This window comes from Hesperophylax consimilis, chromosome 31 (assembly GCF_061612785.1).
Source record: "Hesperophylax consimilis isolate HC1 chromosome 31, BYU_Hcon_1.0, whole genome shotgun sequence".
Lineage (NCBI taxonomy): Eukaryota > Metazoa > Arthropoda > Insecta > Trichoptera > Limnephilidae > Hesperophylax > Hesperophylax consimilis.
The window spans coordinates 8,591,697-8,614,645 of NC_142866.1; the positions used below are offsets into that span (position 1 = coordinate 8,591,697).

At 34.8% G+C, this 22,949-nt stretch overlaps 1 protein-coding gene across 1 annotated transcript; it reads left to right on the plus strand.

Moving 5' to 3' along the window:
* Window positions 1-2,395: 2,395 nt before the first annotated feature.
* LOC149409409 (6-phosphogluconate dehydrogenase, decarboxylating-like) lies at window positions 2,396-17,471 on the plus strand. The gene is made up of 10 exons (XM_089649889.1): window positions 2,396-2,621; window positions 3,627-3,735; window positions 3,890-4,004; window positions 4,979-5,130; window positions 8,731-8,823; window positions 9,829-9,979; window positions 10,800-10,910; window positions 11,623-11,766; window positions 15,897-16,345; window positions 16,845-17,471. The coding sequence occupies exons 1-10, from the start codon at window positions 2,614-2,616 to the stop codon at window positions 16,962-16,964; spliced, it is 1,452 nt and encodes a 483-aa protein (XP_089506015.1). The 5' UTR covers window positions 2,396-2,613; the 3' UTR covers window positions 16,965-17,471.
* The last annotated feature ends 5,478 nt before the right edge of the window (window positions 17,472-22,949 follow it).

Sequence of the window (22,949 nt, forward strand, 5' to 3'; positions counted from 1 at the left end):
TTCACATCTATTTTTACAAGTTTTCATAGTACAAGTCAACATTTTGCCGTGTTATTTCGTAAAATGAACCGATGATGCCTCGACCATAGTTCGCACAAGAATGATGACGTCACGTTTTCAAATTTCACTTGAGGCCATACGCGAGCACAGCCGGCTCCAATGGAACCGGTATGGGGAGTGGGGATAATACGCTTTTAATCACTTAGGGCAGGTCTACTAATATTCATATGTCTATGCTTCTTAAACCTTTTACATGTTTATTTTCTTTAATGTAAAACCGCACAATAGCTCACTGTTCCCAACCGTTTGGAGCCAGTGAGACTATAGCCTCCAGAATCGGAGTATCTTGGAAGGCTGAAGGTAGTGGGGAGGGACAGGAAATGGGAAAAAGAAAGGTGGGAAAGTACCTGGCTATTCAGATCTGGTCACCAAACACGGCCGAAGCCATTTGGGCGATACTGAGAGTATCTTTTTGCAGTCAAAAGAGCATATGAAATCAATAAATGTGAGTTTTAATATTTTAGGTTTTGCATTAATGTTTAACGATTGCTTGATACTTGCGCGTACTGTCTAGGTTTTTTTTTTGTTTAAATTATATTTATTCAATAAAAAAAATTACAATGTGTGATATACATATATATATTTCACTAGTAATAAGATAAAAGATATTATGATATGATTAATATTTATTATTTTTCAATGATCTCCCATAATAAGCAATTGCTTGTGTGTATGGGATGAGGTATTATTTGTTTAGTTTCTTAGATTTTTATTTTATTTTTTGAATTTTTGTTTTTGTTTTTCTTTTATTTATTTAGTTTAGGTTTTCAGTATATTTTTTAAATGTGTTTTGAATTCTTTGAAACTATCATTGTGATCTTATATTTTCTGGCAATTTATTGAAGAAATTTGTTCCTAAGTATTTGTAGTTTTGCTGACCCAAAGTTTTTTTACAAATCGGAATTGGTAAATGTATTTTTGCCTGAGATTTGCTGTGTTTTTGAATGGTGCGGTTTTGTTTAGGATATCATCTTTGTAAACTTGTAAGGTTGCGTGATACAGGAAAAGAGTATTTATTATTACCAGCTCAGGTACGGGGGCTCCATCGAAGCCAGAGTAAAGTTGGCCTCTCAGAAGCTGGGCGTACTGTACAGGGCCCGCAGATACTTTAATAGTACACAACTGCTCACCCTGTACAAATCGCAAGTGCGCCCTACTGTCGAATTTGGCAGCCATCTCTGGTCTGGAGCCCCAAAATACCTGAAAAAAACCCTTGATTCTGTGCAGAAACGGGCGGTCCGTTTGATAGATTCCCCAATCTTAACAAACGGACTGCAATCTTTAGAGCACAGGCGTCAGGTAGGTATGCTGTCCTTGTTCTATCGGTATTACAATGGAAGATGCTCTGAGGAACTAGCGTCATTGATCCCTTCGGCACCGGTGCGTAGTCGGGATACACGCCAAACGCGCGCCCAACATTTGTACACAGTTGACACTTGTCACATGAGAACGGGTCGCTTCTACGATTCGTTCTTAAGTTCAACAGCTCGGCTGTGGAACGAACTGCCGGCCTCTGTGTTTCCTCCCTCCTACAACATGGGACTCTTCAAGACCGATGTTCACTCCTTCCTCTCCACAAAAAGACCCTCCACACAGCATCCCCAAAGATGACATAGGCCCTGAGGGAAATTATTTTCTTCAGGGCCTCCTGTGTGGAGTAAATATAAAAAAAAATCATTTTCTGACTTTAAATTATTTGAAAATGAGTTCAGATGAATATAAAAATGATTTCTTTAATATTATTTTAATTATTAGTTTTTGCTCAATGTAAAGAGGTTGTGTGTGAGTTTTATAGGCGCCCCCCATCCTATTATACCATTTTGGATTATGGATTGACAGAATGCGAAGTACGTCATTCTTAGTAGTTCTTTATTTAGAATATGTCTCAAGCAGTTAAAAATAAAGGTTAATTTTCGTACTCTGTTTTTGAGAATGGTTATATGTGGTTTTGTCTTGGTATTCTGTTTTTGATGACAATTAATTGGTAGAAACGAAAGCGTCTAATTTAATGTAATGCGCCTTAGGCTAGTTCTGCAAATCACGTGCTGATATTGTCATTTATTGCAACCAATAGGGGCCCGAGGTGTCATAGTTTTGTTGCCAAATAATACGATATTTTATGTGTCCCGGAGAAGCAGTACAATCTAGTTTTCTAGTAGTAGGTATAGTGTCGGAACCCCAGGCCCCAGGCCACGGCCGTGGTTCCGTCGGCCTAGATACGCCACTGCAAAAGCGCAGCACTTGATAAAATATTGGCACAATATAATCGCACAAATTGTGCGAGTGTCTTTTTCAAATAAATACGATTTCGTTGGCCTTGTAATAAAAACAACTCAAGTGATAAGTGAACGGCGGGCGAACAAGTACCCGGTTGACGGTTACCAGCGGTTCCCTATCGAAGTACCCACCCAGGCGCAAGTGACAGAAGCAGAACCGATTAACAGAACGCTGCACCATTGCACGCCGGACTCGCGCGAAGTTCACATCTGTCAGAAGTTCGGCACTGTTCAAATTAATAATTACTGTCATTTTTGACCAACAACAATAATCAACATGGCAGGGTAAGGGTTTCTAATTGCACTATTTATTTAACTCAAATTATTTGTACCTGATGTTGGTATTTTCTGTCAATATTATCACAAATCTGCAATACTTATGAATAAGTTCGAAAGGAGTTGGTGTTTTTATGACCTTTCAGTGGCCAGAGGTCGCTTTTTATCATTAATTGACAGTTTGATTGAAATGCAGGACCCCCTTTTTTACCAATCTGTGTTTAGAAAATTATGCATTCAACAATTGTATTGTTTAAATAGCAATTAAACTTTTACATCTTTCTAACACTCCGATCTCATTCTGTGTATCATTGCTGATTCAATAAGTTTCGATTTACAAAGGAGCTAGTTAGTTATTGAAACTTTCTAATGATACCAGAAATGCGCAGTAAATCTACCATGCTAAACCCTGTCTTCTCGGAAATTAAAGTTTTACATTTTTCAAAAATGACTGAATTTTTTTTTACAAACCTAACAAATATTTTACTGTCCGTACAATACATAGGTAACATTTACAAAAAAGGTTTTGTTCAAACAAACCATAAGTATTGAAATAACTGTAAAAAACCATAAACACTTTTTATCGTCGTTCCCAAAAAAAAAAAAATTCGCATAGTTAATTGACTAGAACCATAAAATTAAAGATATTTGTTGTTCACAATCTTTTACAAATGTCCTGAAAATAAATCTACTTCTTTGGATTTTTGAGTTGATGTTATGATATTGCATTAATTAGACTTACACTATTTGTCGTACAAAACATTGAGTAGGTACTTAATAAAAATAAATAAACCACAGCTAAGAGTGTCCTCTATCTGTAGTGAATGTCATAGCACCCATAGTTATCTACAAAGTCAAGAGCTGCCGGTCTATTTATATTATTAAAAACTTTCTTCAAAACAACAACAGATAAACACGCAAAATGATTAACAAAATATTAGCTTGTTCATTATCTATAAAAAAATGCAATTATGCACAAACAAATAAATAATGATTTTGTTTTGTGAATTTCAGAAAAGCTGATATTGCTCTCATTGGTTTGGCCGTCATGGGCCAAAACCTTATCCTGAATATGGACTCTAAAGGATTTGTTGTATGCGCCTTCAACAGGACCGTTGAGAAGGTATAAATTATGAAATACTAACGTATTTTCAAGGACTGAACTGTGGACGAATGTCTTAAGAAGCTTCTTACAGTAACAAGTTCAATTCTTCGTAAATTAAGTACAAGAAAACTTATGGTTATCTCATTTAATAAAATTGTATTACCTCCAACAGGTCACCAGTTTTCTCAACAATGAAGCCAAGGGAACAAAAATCATTGGAGCTTCTTCATTGCAAGATATGGTCAGCAAACTAAAATCACCCAAAAGGGTTATGATTTTAGTCAAAGGTTTGTCACACCATTAATACATAAGATTATTATATGCACATATTTTTTTAAATCATTTTATTTATAAGAAACCAACATAGCGAAATGCCTATCTTCTTATTTTTAATAGATAACCAACCAGATAATGTCTAGGAGAGAATTTGTTTTATAATTACTGCAAAATGAATTGACTTGCATTTCTGTTATCAAAAACCACAATTGTTTAATTGCTGACATCATTACCAACATTTTTGATATGAATCCTTATCAATACTTTCGATCGCAAGCAATCATGATGAACTAGGTGTTATAATAAGATCACACTGGTTTGTTTTGACGTAATACCATGATTTATCAAAATTATTACTTTAATGGTGATCGTAATCATAATTTTGCTGAATTTTATTGAAAAGTATGATTTTTTCTCTTTAATCTATAGGGTCACCATACAAAGTATGGGTTCATGACCAAATGGAACAGATTCTTACTAAACAGAACTTATTCATACTTTCAAAATGTAATACTCATACCCAAATAGTGATTCATGTACACTTAATTCTTTTTTACACTGGGCACATGTTCCTTAGAAAATGCAGCGAAAAACAATTTCAGTACATAATTTATTGGAAAATGTGAGTATACTAATTAATATCAGTTACATTTTATTGAATGTTTAAAAAACATAGGTACAATTAGTTTGTATGCAAAACTAAAAGAACTTTAATCCAAATTGTCATATTTTTAAATCTTGTACCGTAGTTAAGGGCGTGCGAGTTATGTAAGGATTGTGCATATTTCTGCTATTAGTAAATGTAAACCATAACACATGTGATCTTTTATGCTGGGTTCGATGTTTGTCGTCCCAGAGGCAGATTAGGTATTGATAATATAATATCCAATCAAAAGAAATCAAAAAGAAAGATCTGTCTTATCAAATCGTTGCTATGAAAATGAAAAGAATATGTTTAGATTAATATAACATGTTGTTTTTTTAGCGGGATCGGCTATTGATGATTTCATCAAGCAATTGGTGCCACTTCTGAGCAAAGGAGATATAATCATCGATGGAGGCAACTCAGAGTACACTGACACCCAACGCCGCTGCAAAGACCTCCAACAGAAGGGGATTCTCTTTGTTGGTGCTGGGGTAAGACATATTTCTTATTCCAACTAGCATGTTTACGAAAAGGTTATTTTTAGTTCTTTACAAACACAGGCCTGAAATTCTGCATCAACTAATTCCGATTTAGAAAAATACAAAATATCAAAATAATTTTCTGTTAAAATATTACATGTTATGTAGGTACCTACTTTATCACTTCTCTGAGTTATTCTCAGTGACTAAAAAAAATACCGTAAGAAAGGACTTCCAACAAAAAACTTTTTCCATAGTTATTATTCAGTGATTTGACACACAACAATTATTTCATAGTTATCATGACCCATTCCATTTAAATAAAATGCATTTTTGTTTGTCCAAGTATAATGTATTTAAGTATAATATTTTATCTGGCAAGCCTAGAACACTGTCAAGGAAATCATAATAATTATCTATTTTCTAAATGTGGATACATAATTTTTCATGCTATGTATTTTTTATTTATTTTTTACTGTTCAAAATGTTCTTCAAGAGTTCTTGGGTGATTTCCATCCCTCAGGTCGCACAGCTTTGAAGCACTTTTTTTTCGCTACGTGCACCATTTGGAAACCTGAAAAGTGCACTTATATCACAAACATCTTATAAATAACCTAGAAAAATGGAAGGTACTAAACAAAACAAATCTTATCGCAAAATGGGTAGGAACTTTCACCAACAGTTGGAATAGTGATTTCCCAATAATCCATTCTTAAAGTGTAACAAAGAAAAGAAAATAATTTCCATTTAAAAATAAATATCAAGGTTTTATAATAAATATTTTCATTGATACGGTTAAAAATAAATTGTTAAACCAAAATATATTAGCCCCGGGCCTCGGCGTATTTTCACAGAGCCTCTTTGTTTTTATTATTCACTGCAAATATTTGTATGACGGCTGCCCATTTAATTGGCCAGTTTTATTGTCATAAGAATAAACTCCTCGGTGATAACAATATTATTTAACAACATACTTAAATATTGTACGCCTAAAGATGTCTAAACAATCAAATAAATTGAAAAATGTTTGACAGGCATGCTTTCCTAACCTTCCACTTACCTTTGAAATTATATCCTGCCATTTTTTTTTTTAAGAAACACTTTATACTCATTGATTGAACACTTCGCGGCATCTGAATGTTTATTTATTAAACTTTAAATTGTTTTTAAACTAATATTTTATAATTAGCCGACTGACAGTTCAAAAGAAATAGACTATCAACAATGGCGTCACTATGCAATACTGAACAAATAATTGAAATTTTGCAACGTAGTTTAAAAAATAAAACATAGGCGATGAAACTATTGTAGTCTCTGTCTAACAAGGGATGCGTGATGGCAAGAGAAGAGTTCAACTATGCAATGTTAAGTATTTTATTTGTTTTCTCTCTCCGTATTATTAGGGCACTTCCCGTTATTCTCTATTCAATGGTTATTCTTCACAAAAGCAGTTCCAATTTTTGAAGCAAATTTGAATTCTTTGAACGTCATTATTTTCACGCAGGAATAACGGACATCACAGACAACCGAAATTACTGTTTGAATTTCTTCTCTAAAAGACCTTACATACCTCTCTGCAATCGGAGGCAATATCGGGGCAGTGGTGTTGGAGCACCCTAGATCGCTTCCTTGATCACCGCTTGAGTAGACAAATCGGCCCTAACTCCGAAATCGGGATCGATATCAGATCGGCTAGCGTTGAATCATCCAGTGTGTAGTGAAATCATGTCAATTTTGGCATCAGTTTACGCCATTTCACACTGCGGCAGAGGCAGGTGTGTATAGAAGTCGCCAATGTTACCCTCACCACCACTCTCCCTAAATCGCCTCCGATTGCAGGGAGGTGTGAAGGGCCTTCAACAATAATTTTTTTATTCCTATTTATTTATTTTATTTTTTTCTTTCCTTTATTCGTAAAATATATTTGAATACAGTTTTTTACATGCTTTTCGACTACCACACTAGACACATATTATAATTAAAACCATCTTCTGAAAGAAAAAAAATATTTTTGGATAATGTGGCTAAAACAATATGGTCACAAGACTTATTTTTAACAATCTAATAAATGCTGCATAGCTCATGATATAAATCACATTGTGAGTTGAAAGTAATTAAGCTGATCTATAAATTCCATATAAAAATTCTGTTCAAATTTGATGGAGCCAGAGCTCACTTTTTAAGAGTTTTGGTGATGCACACACATTTTGTGTTTTTAAAGTTGATATTATAGCATTTGAATTATAAAAATCTTTGTTATGTATATAATAGTCCTACCTTTGTACATATTTAAATATTAAGTATCATTGAAATTTTGTTTACCAACCGTTTTAAATTGTATTATTTTTTATATAATTTATGGCTTGTTCTTTATTTTAGATATTTTATTGAACGTAATTAACAAATGAATCATATTAACCTTGTAAGGTTAAAATCAAGGATACATAATATTATAAACATTGAAGAGTTAACCTACAAAATGTAGGTCACTTTCAAATGGACTCGTATAACTTGAAGGTTTTTAAAACCAAGCGTACACTTTTGCCTAGCAACATTTTACTTCAAACTTTGATAACATTATTATTGTTACTTCAACATTCATTTATAAACTTATGAATATACTTTTGTAATTAGATATTGCAAATAAATTATTCATGTAAATTGGTTAATTGTTTGTATTCATTATTCATGTATTTAAGCTATACTTAAAAGGAAGTTTGTTTATAATACTGCGCATTGTACTCGTACCTATAAAAATAGATTTCATAAGAAGCCATGGTTTATTTGGGAATGCGATTTTCATGCAACTAATTACATAAACCTTTTCTTGCAAATTTAAAAAATAATAGTGACTTTTACTACCTTATCAGTATTTTAAGGGATATGAAATGAGTTGTGTGTGGAAAAATCTTTGGTATATTTTACTATGTGCTTTTAGGAAATTTTGGAAAATTCCGTTTAAGAAAAACTTCAGTGTAAATCTTATGTTTCATTTACACATTAGATAAAGAGCGCGAACTGAGCCACGGATAATTTAAAAAGAGCCAAGCAACCGCAAAGCGACGTTTCGTGTGTACACAGCACTAGATAACTATACACGGTGTCCGGAAACTAGTGGTAAAATCAGAAAACTAAAAAACCAAAAGAAAACCGATCTGAGCATTTAGATTTTTTAATTATATTTTAATTTTTTCTTTTTTTTTCCGTAATTAGAGGATTGAAAAACTTTTCGAGACGGGACTAGGCTTCAATGCATTTTAAAATACCCTATACATGTAGAAATTCAAATTAGACATAAAAAATTCAGACTTTGGACTTGATTTAATGGAAAACAAAAGCTCAAACCAAAAAAAGTGAAACTACAAAATGGACTCTAAAATTGATATAGATTCACCAGTTTCTTGCTTATTAAACCGCCGGTTTCCAGAAAAGAAGCAGGACAGCAATTATTACTAGAACACTGCAGGGAGAGTGATTGCTTGAGCGGTGTTTAGAAGCGAAAGTCATGAAGACGGTTCCGGAATTAGCAAACAGGCAACTGACATGCTACAGGTTAGGTGTAGCCAGCCCACAGAAATAAATGTTATTAATTCTCGTGATAAATTTTTTCAGGTCAGTGGGGGTGAGGATGGTGCCAGGTACGGTCCTTCTTTGATGCCTGGGGGACACAAAGAGGCATGGCAGCATATCAAGCCTATTTTCCAGGTGCATATTATTTATTCACTATCCCGGTAAAACAAGAGATCCTGGGTGCAATTCCTATTTGTGACCGTTATCTTTTTATTTGTTTGTGTCTTGTTCTGTTTGCATTGTTGTGTAGATCTTGGGGTGCTGTAAAACAGCTGAAAACCACTGAGCAGAAAAACATAAATGATGCCCAGTGACAAACAAAAGTTGTTTTCACGGTGGTGTAGAGTTACTACCCACCCCAATTTTTACCTCTTTGAGCATCAGAAAAAAACTCCTCTTCGTGCAAACGATAATTTGAGTTTTCTTTATTCACGTCCACACCAACCTCATATGTATAGGGTTTTCCAATAAGAGGTGTTATTTTGATATTCAAAGAAAAATGCCATTTTATAATATGAATGATCGAATGTTTATTTTATTATAAAGAGAAAGGTATGCCGTTAATAGTGAAAAATAACATCAGTCAAATGACCACCACGACCACGCCTACAGGACCATATCCTTTTCATTAAATTTTCCATAACCAAATCGCAAAGTGGCTGCCTTATGTCCTCGATAGCCTCACGAATTCCATCTTTGAGGTCTTGAATCGACGCTGGGCTGTTGGCTTAAACCTTCTCTTTCACGTGGCCCCAAAGGAAGAAATCACAAGGTGTTAAATCACAAGATCTCGGTGGCCAATTGTGATCACTTCTTCGAGAGATAACACGGTCCGGAAACTTTTCCCGTAAAAGATCAATGGTTTCGTTGCTTGTGTGGTACGTAGCGCGGTCTTGTTGAAAGTAAACGTTGTCCAGATCAATACCATCCAATTCCGGCCATAAAAAAATCATTTTATGGCCGTAATTAAATACACATAACACCTCTTATTGGAAAACCCTATATGTACAAGTTATTTGGGCATAAATAAAATGTGTGACTGTCTAAACCAGCGTTGCACACCCCACGTGTCCTATTGGTCATGCTGCTAAAGCTTTGTGAAAACATCTTGTAATTTTATTTTTGCTTTGCCCTTACCAGGCCATATGTGCTCGTTCTGGTACGGAGCCATGCTGCGACTGGGTAGGACAGGATGGTGCCGGCCACTTTGTGAAGATGGTTCACAACGGCATCGAGTACGGGGACATGCAGCTCATCTGCGAGGCTTACCACCTCATGAAGGTTGGGCTTGGTGAGTTCATCCATCATCAATGATAATGTTCATTGCGATTGACTTGTGTACCCTCTATGGCGGCGATTTGATTTAGTAAAGTGTGTATGATTAATTCTATGGCCTTAATTCTATATTTGAAGCTATGCTGAAAAAGAATATTGATTTACATACCAATAATTTTACGATAAACTAATATGACTTTTTGAATGGATTAAAACACTTTATAACTTTCTTTCACTTTTATTATTTATGACGGGACCGGTTTCACCTTTAAGTGTAGGTAAAATAGGGTTAAATATTTTTTGCTTGAATAATTATGTTATTTTCATGCTTCTTTACTAAAAACCTATGTATTATTTCATTATGAGTGAATTGTCTTGGGAGTCGTCTCATTCGATTCAGCACGACTGAAAACATAATTAACAATACCTTACTCTATCTAAAAACATGTTTACATGTATTTTATATAAAAATGCATTCCTTCCCCTCCCCCAGGAATGTACCGCCTCTTTATTTTGGCGAACTCTGCAGATCTTCATTTCTACTGTCAAGTAGAATGTATGACCAAAGCTTCATGGACATATGAATTTTGTCATTTAATTTTAATTTTTTTTAAATAATGACTTATTTGATTTTATTGTTGGCGAAGCGTCTTTGTTACATTTGAATATCCCTTCTAATGGGTTAAATTGTGTTGGGTTGAATGAATTGAATATAGGTTTTATATATATATATATATTTTTTTTTATTATATACCTAATGACTTATTTGTGATTTGTTCTTGGCGGAGCGGCTTTTTATTTTTATTTCTTTTATATGTTTCATTATTTGTCACCAGGAATGACCCAGGATGAAATGGCTGATGTCATGGAGGAATGGAACAAAGGAGAGTTGGACTCATTTTTGATGGACATTACTACAGATATTCTCCGCTACAAAGATAATGATGGTAATTTTTTTTTTCCATAAGTTGCCTTTTGTAATTGCATAAATTTATTATTGTTGGCTTTATTACAAAATTCCATTGAGAAGAGAGGTGTCAGAGATGGTGGATAGAAAGAGGAAAAAATTAATGCTCTCGCAAAAACTTTTTATCTATTAGGCACATCTATATAAGTAGGGTTTACACATATTTTTTACTGTGCCTATCTGACTAGGGATATCATGTGTCTAGACAGGCTAAAATTATATCATTGTAAGTGTTTGATGAAAACTAGAGTTTTATTATGTATAAGGTTCAGAGTAGTGACATCTGTTGAGATTTTAATAATTATTTTAGTATTGACATAAAACATGGTTTGAGTCTTAACTATTAAATTTCGTTCAATAAAATACTGTCAATTCTCTTTTGTTATAATAACATGTGACCAGATATGAATAGTCAAGTACTTCCTCATCTTCCCCTATTTAATTAAGGATGCCATAGTTTCACTGACTCAGACGGATAAGAGCAGTTGAAACTCTTGTGCGATACTTGCATTTAAAAGAAAAAAAAAAATTATAAATTATTAAATATTATTCATTTATTGATCTTTACTCTGAAAATAGTAGTACTAAAAAATAACGATGATAAAATTAATATTCGTTCTACATAAAAAAAATATGAACAATATATCTTTATGTTTTTATTGGTAGTGTTATTTGTTTTGGTATGATTTCAGGCAAATTCTTGCTGGAGAAGATTCGAGATTCTGCCGGACAAAAGGGTACAGGCAAATGGACTGCTATATCCGCCCTAGAATACGGAACTCCTGTAACTCTAATTGGGGAGGCTGTCTTTGCTCGTTGCCTGAGTGCATTGAAGGGTATGTATCCTTGTTTACGATATTTTGATATAAGTTACTAGCGCAGACAGTAATGTCTGAATTCTTGACAAATCAGTTTCAGTTTTGAAAATGACACAATTAACACATTGTAGTCGGGAGCTTCAAACAATAGACTCTAGTCTATAGCGGGTGTTTTTCGCGATTAGCGCAAAAATATATCGCTTCAGCTAAATCTTCACCAGAATGGGCAGACAAACTATAAGACATTTTTGAAGGGTAAAAGAAAATATCAATTAAATAAATTCCACTAAAAAAACACGTCTGTTTTGTAACTCTGTATATCATAACTAAAGCATGTGTATATTAGCGCCACTCTATCTTCTGTGTTGGGAATACATCCAATTGCTAAACAATTTTTGTGTTATCTCTCATTCAGGAAATGATTATTGTAATAACATCCTTGGGATTATCTCATGAAAGTAAAGGTCCAATGAATTTATAACACGTCATAAAAATATATTAGGTACTCATATTCCCAGTACAACTAACAAACAATCTTTGAAATTTAACACAATAAAATTGCCTAATTATTGCAAGAGTATGTGTGTACATAAAAGAAACAACGGCTTATCTTTTTTCGTTATATGTGTGTGTAGTTTGTAATGTCTTCAAGCATTTAGATTAAATAGTCACGGGAAATAATAATAATAATTTTCCTTCCTCGCCTTTGAAGTGGAGCCGGCGTAAAGGGTATTTTAACCCGTCCCACCGATAAGCACCAGTCGGCCGCGCGGCCGGGGAATGGTAAAAATACCATTCCCGCTCATAGTGTGTTAAAATAGTTATCCGTTAAAATATTCTATTGAAGGTAGGTACTTTATCGCTTGTCTGAATTCTTCATCAGTTCAAAGCATATTTGATTTTGTTGAGCTAGAGTTATGCAGGATGCACTGACAGATGAAATTAGTATTTTTTATAGGTAGGTAGGTACTTATCGCTTGTCTGAATTCTTCACACAATCAGTTCTAATTTTGAAAATGCCACTTAAATTCAAAGTGAATTTGAGTTCATTGAACCAGAGTTACGCAAGATTCAAAGACAATCAAAATTAATATTTTTGATTAAAGTTTGCCGATTGACAGGCATGCATTAAAGTTTTTTATTTAATAGAAGAAAATGTGATATCTGATAAGGTAAAAGCTCTCAGACAATGAGCTCTGGCATCTTAAATTTGAGGTTAAGACAACTATTATCAACTCGAAACAGGTCCAATTCATCACACACTAATGGACCCCGCAATCCTTCACTATTGCTAATGACTTTCTCGGGCATCTTCCACCATTCAGTACTGTATACCACAATGTTACTGTTAAAAAATCACATTACATCAACTTTAATTCGTCTCCGTATCTCATTCCACTGCAGAGATATTGCATTAAGTATTCCTCGGCATCCCTGACTCCTTCTACCATTCAAATTACTTTCTAAACACTCCTGGCACTAATAAGAACAAATTATGAAATTTTCAGCGATATCGGTCGACTACTTTTCGAGTTTTGCGATCACAAACATATGAATGCTGAATTTTTACATATTATTAGATAAATAAGGTTTTCTCACACAAGAAGTCTTTTTGAACCTTTGAATAACTTATAAGAGAGTTTCACTCTATGTTGACGAGTAAAATATAGTATATACATAAATTTATTGCAGACGACAAGCGTTCTTGGTATGTATATATATATATGTATTGAAGTATTGGTATGGAACTTATTGAAAGGGTCTTTATTATTTTTTGAAAGATAGAAAGATATTCACTGAACATACAATTCCTAGAAGCGATATGAAAGAAGCCAATTAACATAATTCCTTTCAACTCTTAGGCCCCAGACAAACAAATAAAAAATTATCTGTTCAAGAAAGGATTTCAATACATTATGTTACGAAAGTTTTGATCATGCAAAATCACACACAGACACGCCCACAACACACTGCACAATCAGTTTATATGTTCGTTGTTTTTATTTTTATGGATTTTAACTATTTCAGACTCAAAAATACGGCTTTTAATGCACTCCGGAAGATTAGCTCCATGAATAACCTTTCGGAATACCGAAAACGGGCACGGGATTGTAAGAGAGTTCTAAATAGAGCTAAGAGCGATCACGACCAGAGAATTGCGAAAAAGCTGGCTGACTGCCCCACTGGTAGCCGTGCTTTCTGGTCACTCGCTAGCTCGATCGGAAGAAATTTCTGCAGAACCACTTTCCCACCTCTGACCAAGCCTGATGGTCGGCTGGCTAACTCGGCCCGCGAGAAAGCTGAATTATTAGGCAAAATTTTCGCGGAAAACTCAACTCTTCAAGATAACGGAGAGACTCCCCCTTCCATTCCTCACTGCGGTTTTCAAATGGAGGAACCGAAGATCCGGAACAGAGAGGTTCTCCGAGTCTTGAACGAGCTGAAAGTCGACAAAGCCAGTGGGCCGGATGGAATACCTGCCTTGGTCCTCAAGAGGTGTTCTGCAGAAATGACTCCAGTGCTCGCGAAATTATTTAGGCTCTCTCTCAAAGGTGGAAAGGTGCCAGATCTTTGGAAAAAGGCAATCGTCCACCCAATCCCAAAAAAGGGGGACCGTTCCGACCCTTCTAACTACCGCCCCATAGCCATCACTTCCATACTCTCGAAGGTATTAGAAAGGGTGGTTAACAACAAATTGCTCACATATCTCGAGAATAACAATATCCTAAGCGATCGGCAATACGGATTTCGTCGAAATCGATCGTGTGGCGATCTACTCGGATATGTAACGCATATTTGGGGGCGGTACATGGAACGTTTTGGTGAAACCCAAACCGTTGGGTTGGATATCTCCAAAGCCTTTGACAGAGTCTGGCACCGGGCGCTTATCGGGAAATTACCATCGTATGGGATCCACCCAACCCTGCATAGTTGGATTGCAGACTTTCTGAGGGGAAGAACAATTCAAACCGTGGTTGACGGCTGTTCTTCCTCACCGCACCAAATCAATGCGGGGGTGCCACAAGGATCTGTGCTGTCTCCGACGCTGTTTTTATTGCACATCAACGATCTCGTTGAATGTGCACCAATTCACTGCTACGCTGATGACAGCACCGTTCACGAGGGTTATCTTTTTGACAGGCCCCCTTCCACCTATGATGTCCGAACAGCTCGGGAAGTTTTGAAGCGAAAAATTGACCACCACCTAGAGATGGTTCGTGCCTGGGGTAAGGCCAACTTGGTCAGTTTCAACGTCTCAAAAACCCAAGCGTGTCTGATTTCGGCAAAGAGGGAGATCAATGACTGTCTGGTGCAATTTGATGGGAGCACTCTCCCCAATAAAGACTCCATTGAAATGCTTGGAGTTACTATATCAGACCAGCTCAAGTATCGGGGATCCACAGAAGCCCGAGTAAATCAGGCCTCCAAAAAGTTGGGCGTCTTGTACAGGGCTAGGAGATTCTTCAACAGTGACCAGCTGCTGACCCTGTACAAGTCTCAAGTCCGCCCAACTATTGAATTTGGGAGCCACCTTTGGGCTGGTGCCCCAAAATACTTGATAAACCTGCTTGAATCTGTGCAAAGGAGAGCGATCCGTCTGATTGACAATCCGTTGTTAACAGACCGATTGCCTTCTCTGATGCATAGACGCAATGTAGGCATGCTGTGTCTGTTCTACAGGTATTTCAATGGAGCCTGCTCCAAGGAGCTAGCAGCATTGATTCCTGATGCACCGGTGCACGTGCGCGAAACTCGACGGACACGAACTGAACACCCGTTCACGGTTGACGTTGGCTTCATGAGAACGTGCCGTTTTTACGACTCGTTTTTGTGTAAGTCGGCTCGTATGTGGAACGAGCTACCGGCATCTGTTTTTCCTCCCTCCTATAATCCGAGCCTCTTCAAGGCCCGCATTAACAAATCCCTTCCTACAGCCCCTACCTTACTCCGCCTCACAACGCCGCCCAACCGGGTGGTGACATAGTTCCCCTGTCTGTGCACTGCACAGGCAGGGACACTCTTGTGAGGTGTCACATAAAAAAAAAAAAAATAAAATAAAAAAAAAGCATTATTTTTTTTAATAAGCCTGTTAGAAAGTTTCTTTCCTGACTCCCAAGTTTTAAACTATTTTTATTGAAATATTTCAGAGGAACGAGTTATTGCATCCAAGACCCTGTCCTCAGCTCCAGCAGCCAAGTTCACTGGAGACAGGAAAGCCTTCTTGGAAAAGATAAAGAAAGCTCTCTACGCCAGCAAGATCGTGTCGTATGCCCAAGGCTTCATGTTGCTAAGAGAGGCCGCCAAGTCCTTCAACTGGGACCTGAACTACGGGGGCATCGCCCTGATGTGGCGAGGGGGCTGCATCATCCGAAGTGTGTTCCTGGGCAACATCAAGGACGCTTACACTCGCAACCCCAACCTTTCCAACCTCCTTCTGGATGACTTCTTCACCAAGGCTATTCTAGGCAGCCAGCAATCTTGGAGGGAAGTGGTGGCTCAGGCAGTTTTGTTGGGAGTGCCTGTGCCGGCTTTCAGCTCTGCTCTGTCATTCTATGATGGATATCGATCTGCAGTGCTGCCAGCCAACCTTCTGCAGGTAAATCTTTTACTTATTTGACACTTGACAGTCTACGATAAACACACTGATTATTATTTTTTTAATTCCTTTCATTTGGCAATTTAAAATATTTCAATTAAGTTTCTTTCCTTTCCTGTTTTATAGGAATAGCTAATGTAAACATCGACCGTGACTGTAGCAAAATAAAACTTTGGTTTCCACTAAATGAAGTGTGTAGTTATCTTTCCTGTTTTATTAGCGAATGTAAACATTGACCGTGACTGATTTAAAGATGTAGAGTTGTCAAATGTATCAATTATTCAAATATAAAATCAAAGAGTTTTTTATGCACATTTTTATTGTTATTATTAGATAAAGAGCTTCTAATTTCACAATAAGTCAATACTTTCTTTAGTCCAAATTAAAATATTTATAGCATCGATGACTTTTGCAAGGAAGTATTTCCTAGGATTGGATGCAAAAGGTGTTTTGTTTATTATTTTTGACAAAGATCTTCATTCTGATTTTGTCTTTCTAGGCCCAACGAGACTTTTTCGGTGCCCACACTTATGAAATCCTTGGAAAAGAGGGCAAGTATGTCCACACTAACTGGACTGGTCATGGTGGAGATGTTTCGGCTTCAACTTACAACAATTAAAGTGATATTTTTATACATTTATACACAAATTTATCACACAAATATTTTTATACATTTATATAAAAAATTGTCTCTTAATCAACATTCCTCAGATTAAGCACAGTCGGGCGTTGGTTCTATAACTACTTCTTTGGCCAGGGTTTAATCTAACATAGTAAAAAATATGATTATTACTTTACATATTATATTTACTGTTGGGAACAGCAAAGCTGTCGATGATGAAAAAGTTTTACTATGTCTTCCAGTGTTCCCATTGCTGAACCATTGTTATCTTGTTTCATTCTTTGATTTTTTTGATGACTGAATCACACTAATTTTTGTTAGATATTTTAAATATATAACATTCCAAAGATATTTTAATTGCTGTAGTAGATTCAGATAGTCTGACTAAAGATTAAAAAAAATTGTCTTAAAATAACACTACTTTCCTCTATCTGTTTTTATTGATAATATTTATTGATTTGTACTTGTAAGAGTTTTACAAATTAAACACATTTTTTACAAGTATTTTTTTTACTACTTTTATGTACCTCATATCTAATAGTATTATTATGCTATCGTTTGGACATTTTCGACCCTCTGAATGGTCGAATTCAAATCATATGTTTCGGGTAAATTCTGCATAGCCTTCGTGCAAAAAAATTAAATCGGGGGTCTGCAGGCAAAAACGAACAATCTGCCCCTCAATTTAACCAACGGTAAGGTTCATTTCGTTTACAGGCGACCGGACCCAAAAAATTAAGATTTGAAAATTAAGACCCGATTTCATATTGAAATACCGTTACAAAATTTACCTGCGAGCCCACGGCGACCAAACTGGAACTTATCATAACTCACCGAAGAAATTCCGCCGTAGTTTTATTTCCAAGCGGCAGGTTCGCCAGTAAAAAAAGTAAGTTTTGACAAGGAAATTTTCGTGCCAAAAACATATTTAAAATTGTTTTTTTTTTGCCGTCGTGCCGTTAGAAAATGTATTATTTTTTGGATCGCCTCATGTAATACGAGATTTTTTAAAAACATTGTTTCTGTTCGTATAATTTTTGGATAATATCGAAGAAAATATGTTTTAGAAAGTTAATAATCCACTAGATTAATTACATTACGATAAAAAATTATCCACAATTACGTGTTAAATATTTGACGTTTGTAAAGAATCACGCATTATGAGGTTCCTTGAAAATTAAAAAATTTACCTAGCCAGTTAGAAGCAAATCGCGGTAGGTACACATAGGTGTCAGTTAGCTGTCGATATACACATATATTTTTAATAATATTGTTCGTTATGCAAAATTACTTAACTGTTAACAAGCGTAGTTGAATTATTGAAGCTCATAGAAATTAAAGAAAACGAATACGCTATTCATAGACTTAAATAATTCATCTAAGACGCGACCAATTTATTACGTGTTTCAAACATGACAAAAGTCCTCAAAAACAAATTAACTCCTGTTTAGTATCAAAAAGTACATACGAAGAAGTGCCAAAGTATATTAAAGTTAGTATTTCCATTAAAAATTGGGAATTTATTGGTTTCTTTCAATTTTTTAAGATTTATCCAAATAAAATAAATACATATTAATATATTTTAAATACATGTATTTACTTTGACAATCTTTTGGCGAGAGTGTAATATTATTTCAACCAAATATGTAGATTTTTTTAGGACTTATCCCAATAAAATAATTCTTAATTTTATTAAAAAAAAAAGTAATTACTTTGAAAATATTTTGGTATGAGTATAATATTATTTCAGCAAAGTTATATATAATATTGTAATACGTTGACATTTTTTTCCGAATTACATATATTTTAATTTAATTTTGATTTAAAAATGAAATTGTTTCGATGGTATAGGAAACATTTTTCTCATTGATGAGATTTATGTTGGGGTGAAGGGTGTTCCTCTCATTGTCCGCGCTCTGACTACTACAGAATTTCTTACTTTTTTATATCTATGCATTGACCTAATATCTACCTATTAAATGTAACTGTTGTTAGTATCACTCAAACTGGGCCAAGCCCAAGTAGGTGCTGCCGCAGAGCGGGTTTTTAACTGCTAGTTTTAGATTATCTCTACAACAAGCCAGATCATAATATGACTAGGTAGAAGAGTGAAAAATATGATGGCTGAAAAAACATTTATTTATGCATGGAATTTATTACAACCATGAGATTTTTAAAAGCCATTTGATTAATCGGTAGATTCTAACAGAACTTATACAACTTTCTCACGGGTCGATCAGCATGGTACCTGGCGGCTCGTGACTTTTGGGTGTTCTAAATCGATTTTTTGTATGAAGATTTTCAAGAAATTTCAGTTTAGCGGTGCGCCCCCCGGATTTCCTAAAAATCTTCATACAAAAATCAATTTTTCGAAAAAAAAAACAAAAATCGTTTTCAGCTACAACAACATCAATAATGCTTTTTTTGTAATATTAGCACTCTAGTTATCCAAAAGTTATGAGCCGCCACTGCCATCAGGCATAAAGAATGTGGGCAATTTTACGTAATGTCTGACTGTTTGAACTCGCACATGTGTTACCACTGCGGTATATCAATGATTTCAATAGTATTAATGTTTTTTGAATTCTTGCTAATTAATTTATTTTGGAATTTGTTGATTTCGTACTGAATCATGTGGGAATGGCATTAGGGGAGTATGAGGATGCTTGATCCCCACTTTTGATTTTGACTCACAATTTTAATAATATTGGAAATATTTGAAGATCATGTGGCGACTATTAGTTTTGTCATCAAAGTGTATTGTGTATGAGCGCCTTTCAATTAAATCTTTGAGATAAAAGATATTTATAAAAAATATTCAAAATGTAACACATCCCATCAGACTTGGCCTGGCACTTAACTTCTCAGTATTCTTCTATGAGATCTTAAATTCCCCCGACAAAGCGTGTTAGCTTGCTAAACAGGTCATTTCTCATTTAGTATAAATAGTAAGAGGTTATGGGTGGGGTGTTGTCCGGACGTTGGGGAAAAGGATCAACTATCCTAACATGTATAGACTTGATCCTGGGATTGGGTATTGACTGAAACTTGATCAGGGGGATCAAGATTCCTCAGGGGTGATTTATTGATTAAAACTCCTTTTTTATACAGATAATACTATTATTCTTTTGTTAGCAGCAAGGGAAAAATAAAATAAGAATATACCAGACAAAAGAAATTACTCATTTTTAATTTTATGTAGCCTTTTAGTGGATTGGAAACAACCATTGGAATGCAAGTGGCTGGAATATTTTTACTATTCGGTATTTCGCTATTTCACTGATTCAGTCATTAATTGGCCATTTAAAACGTATTGTCAACCTTCATCGCAAACCGGACTTCACTTCCATCTGAAGTCATGTTCATGATATGATTGAGATAACAGTGGAGGATATTTTTGGAGGAAATAAAATTATAACAAATTATTATAAGAAATAATTAGTTACCGGAAATATTTCCCGAGTAAAAATAAATGCCACCAACGGGAATTGAACCCGCACCTTCTGATGTCCGGTCAGGTGCTCTGAACCACTGAGCTACAGTGGCTTATTTCCAAGACGCCAAATAATTTGTATGTATGGATAATAACAAATAACAATAACAATTTGTATGGATATTTCAGGCGACTAATTATTGCTTATAATAATTTGTAATCCTATTGCTATGCATAAAAAAACCTTGATTATAAAAAAACATTAGTTTATCACTATAAAAAATAAAATTATGATCACCCTGAGCCCAATCACACACACCTCACCAGATTTCGATCATTTGGCTAGGCTTTGATAAGTTTAAACTAAAAATTGTTTTAACAATAAAAATGACATTTATAAAAAAAATACTGTTATTTAAGAAAATTTATTAACTACATCTATTTGAATTACACTTTTATTTTCGGGAATGAATGAATTAAAGAATGCAAATCTTGGAAACGGAAATTAACCCACTTTCTAACATCCAATCCAGTTGAAACTCGGCTGATAGACTCTTTGTCATTGACAATGGATTCTATCAACTTTTGGTGGCAATCACATACACACATATCATAACAGCAGGTAATATACAATATAAATGTCGGTCCTAGCTGATCTTCATTTGGCGAGGTCGGCAGAGTTGACTCTGGTTCCTGGTTCAGTAATCTCAAAACATATTTAAATTTTAAAATTCATACCACGATTCTTAATACGGATGCAAAATTTCAGTTTGGTAGGTGTCGTAGAGCCTGAGAATACAGCAATTGAAAATTTGATCCCCAAATCTCGCATTTGTACAAGTAAAAATAAAGATTTTTGCATGAATGCTACTTTACTGTGATATTTTCGTTGATTTCACTTCAGACCACGATTCTTACAACAGATTCAAAATTTCAGTTCGATAGGTATCATAGAGCCTGAGAAAACAGCTTTTAACCCATTGGCATCCGAATTGTTTGGCTAAAAAATTGGCCTTCACATCCGAATTAATTTTGTACTAAAAGTTTTAAGTGCAGTGGTGTACTAAATCTTACATAACTTTTAAACTAAACACGCAAACGAAACAATCTTTTTTAATTTACTTGTGCATTGAATCAAGGTATGTAAAAAATATATGCACTGTTTAAAAACGAGGATATGAAATTTTTTTTTTTTAAAACCATTTTTTTTTCTTCATTTTTTTATAATTGGATTAAGAAAAGTTGTACATTAATCATACTTATTACCATAATATATATTTTTTGTCATTTGGGCTCTTGTTAGCCGCCCACCATGCGTTTTACGAACAAGCTTGTCAATTCCCGAACCACACGCCATTTTGAAAAAATTCAATGAAGCTGAAATATAACAAAATTTCAATCGTAAATATCAGGAAAAAAATGTACCAACGGAGTCCTGCCAATTACTACGAAATAAATGCTTAATTATCTACAGAGCGATTGGCATTTAAAATTTTTACACAGATGTCAATAATGTATCCCTTTTTCGTTTTTAAGCCGACAGACATCAGACCCGCCGGAACGGCGTCGTTTGATTTTAAGACACATCGCCGTACACACGCCGGGACGGCGTCGTTTGAGGCCAATGGGTTAAAGATCGAACCCTAGTTTTACATTTTTGCACCTAAAAATGAAGATTTTTCACTAATGGTATTATACTGAAGTAAAAAATTTTTATCTGGAATTTCACATTACAGTTTTCAGATATTTCATTATGTATTGTGTATTCTTCTGTTCGCATTATGAATGCATACTTACTCTTGTTGCTGCATTGACAATTACTATTCACTAGCTTTTTCACTTACTCGTTAATATTCACACTTTGTAATTACGAAGGTATATAGTTTAATACTTATGATTAATTAACAATGAAATAGTTTTCTTTTAGCTTAGCTACAAGTATACCTACGCCTCCTTCCTGCATTTCCAATGTTTCAAATTTTAACCTTTTTTTAATCCAAATAATGTTTGGAAATGAAAGATTTACTTTGTATATAGCTTTACTAAATAATGATAAACACAATGTTTCACATAACAGATTGTGAGCAGTACACCACACTTTGTTTCCTGTTTTACAAAACAAATTGTTAAAAATGAAATAAATTGGGATACAATAATAAGACGGGAAGGAAACGAAATGAAACACGATTATGAATATCTATTACATCATTATTTATTCAATCAATACAACAGTACACTTTGACATTGATTAGCGAACTTATATCTTGTTTAAATGAGACAAATATATCAACTATACGATTAGGTCATTTAAACATTAACGTTTCATAATCAGTAATAAACAATACAGTAAAACGCTACTTGGTTATTATTTAAAGGATATCTAATTCAGAATTAAACTTTTACATGGATAAAAATCTTGTTTCCCCTAGAGAAGTTACCTTTGAGAGAATTCCGACATATATTATGTATACATCAGAAAGATAAATGCTCTTTAAGTCTTCCAGGATTTTTCATATACATATATGTATTTAACTGTAAGCAAATCATTG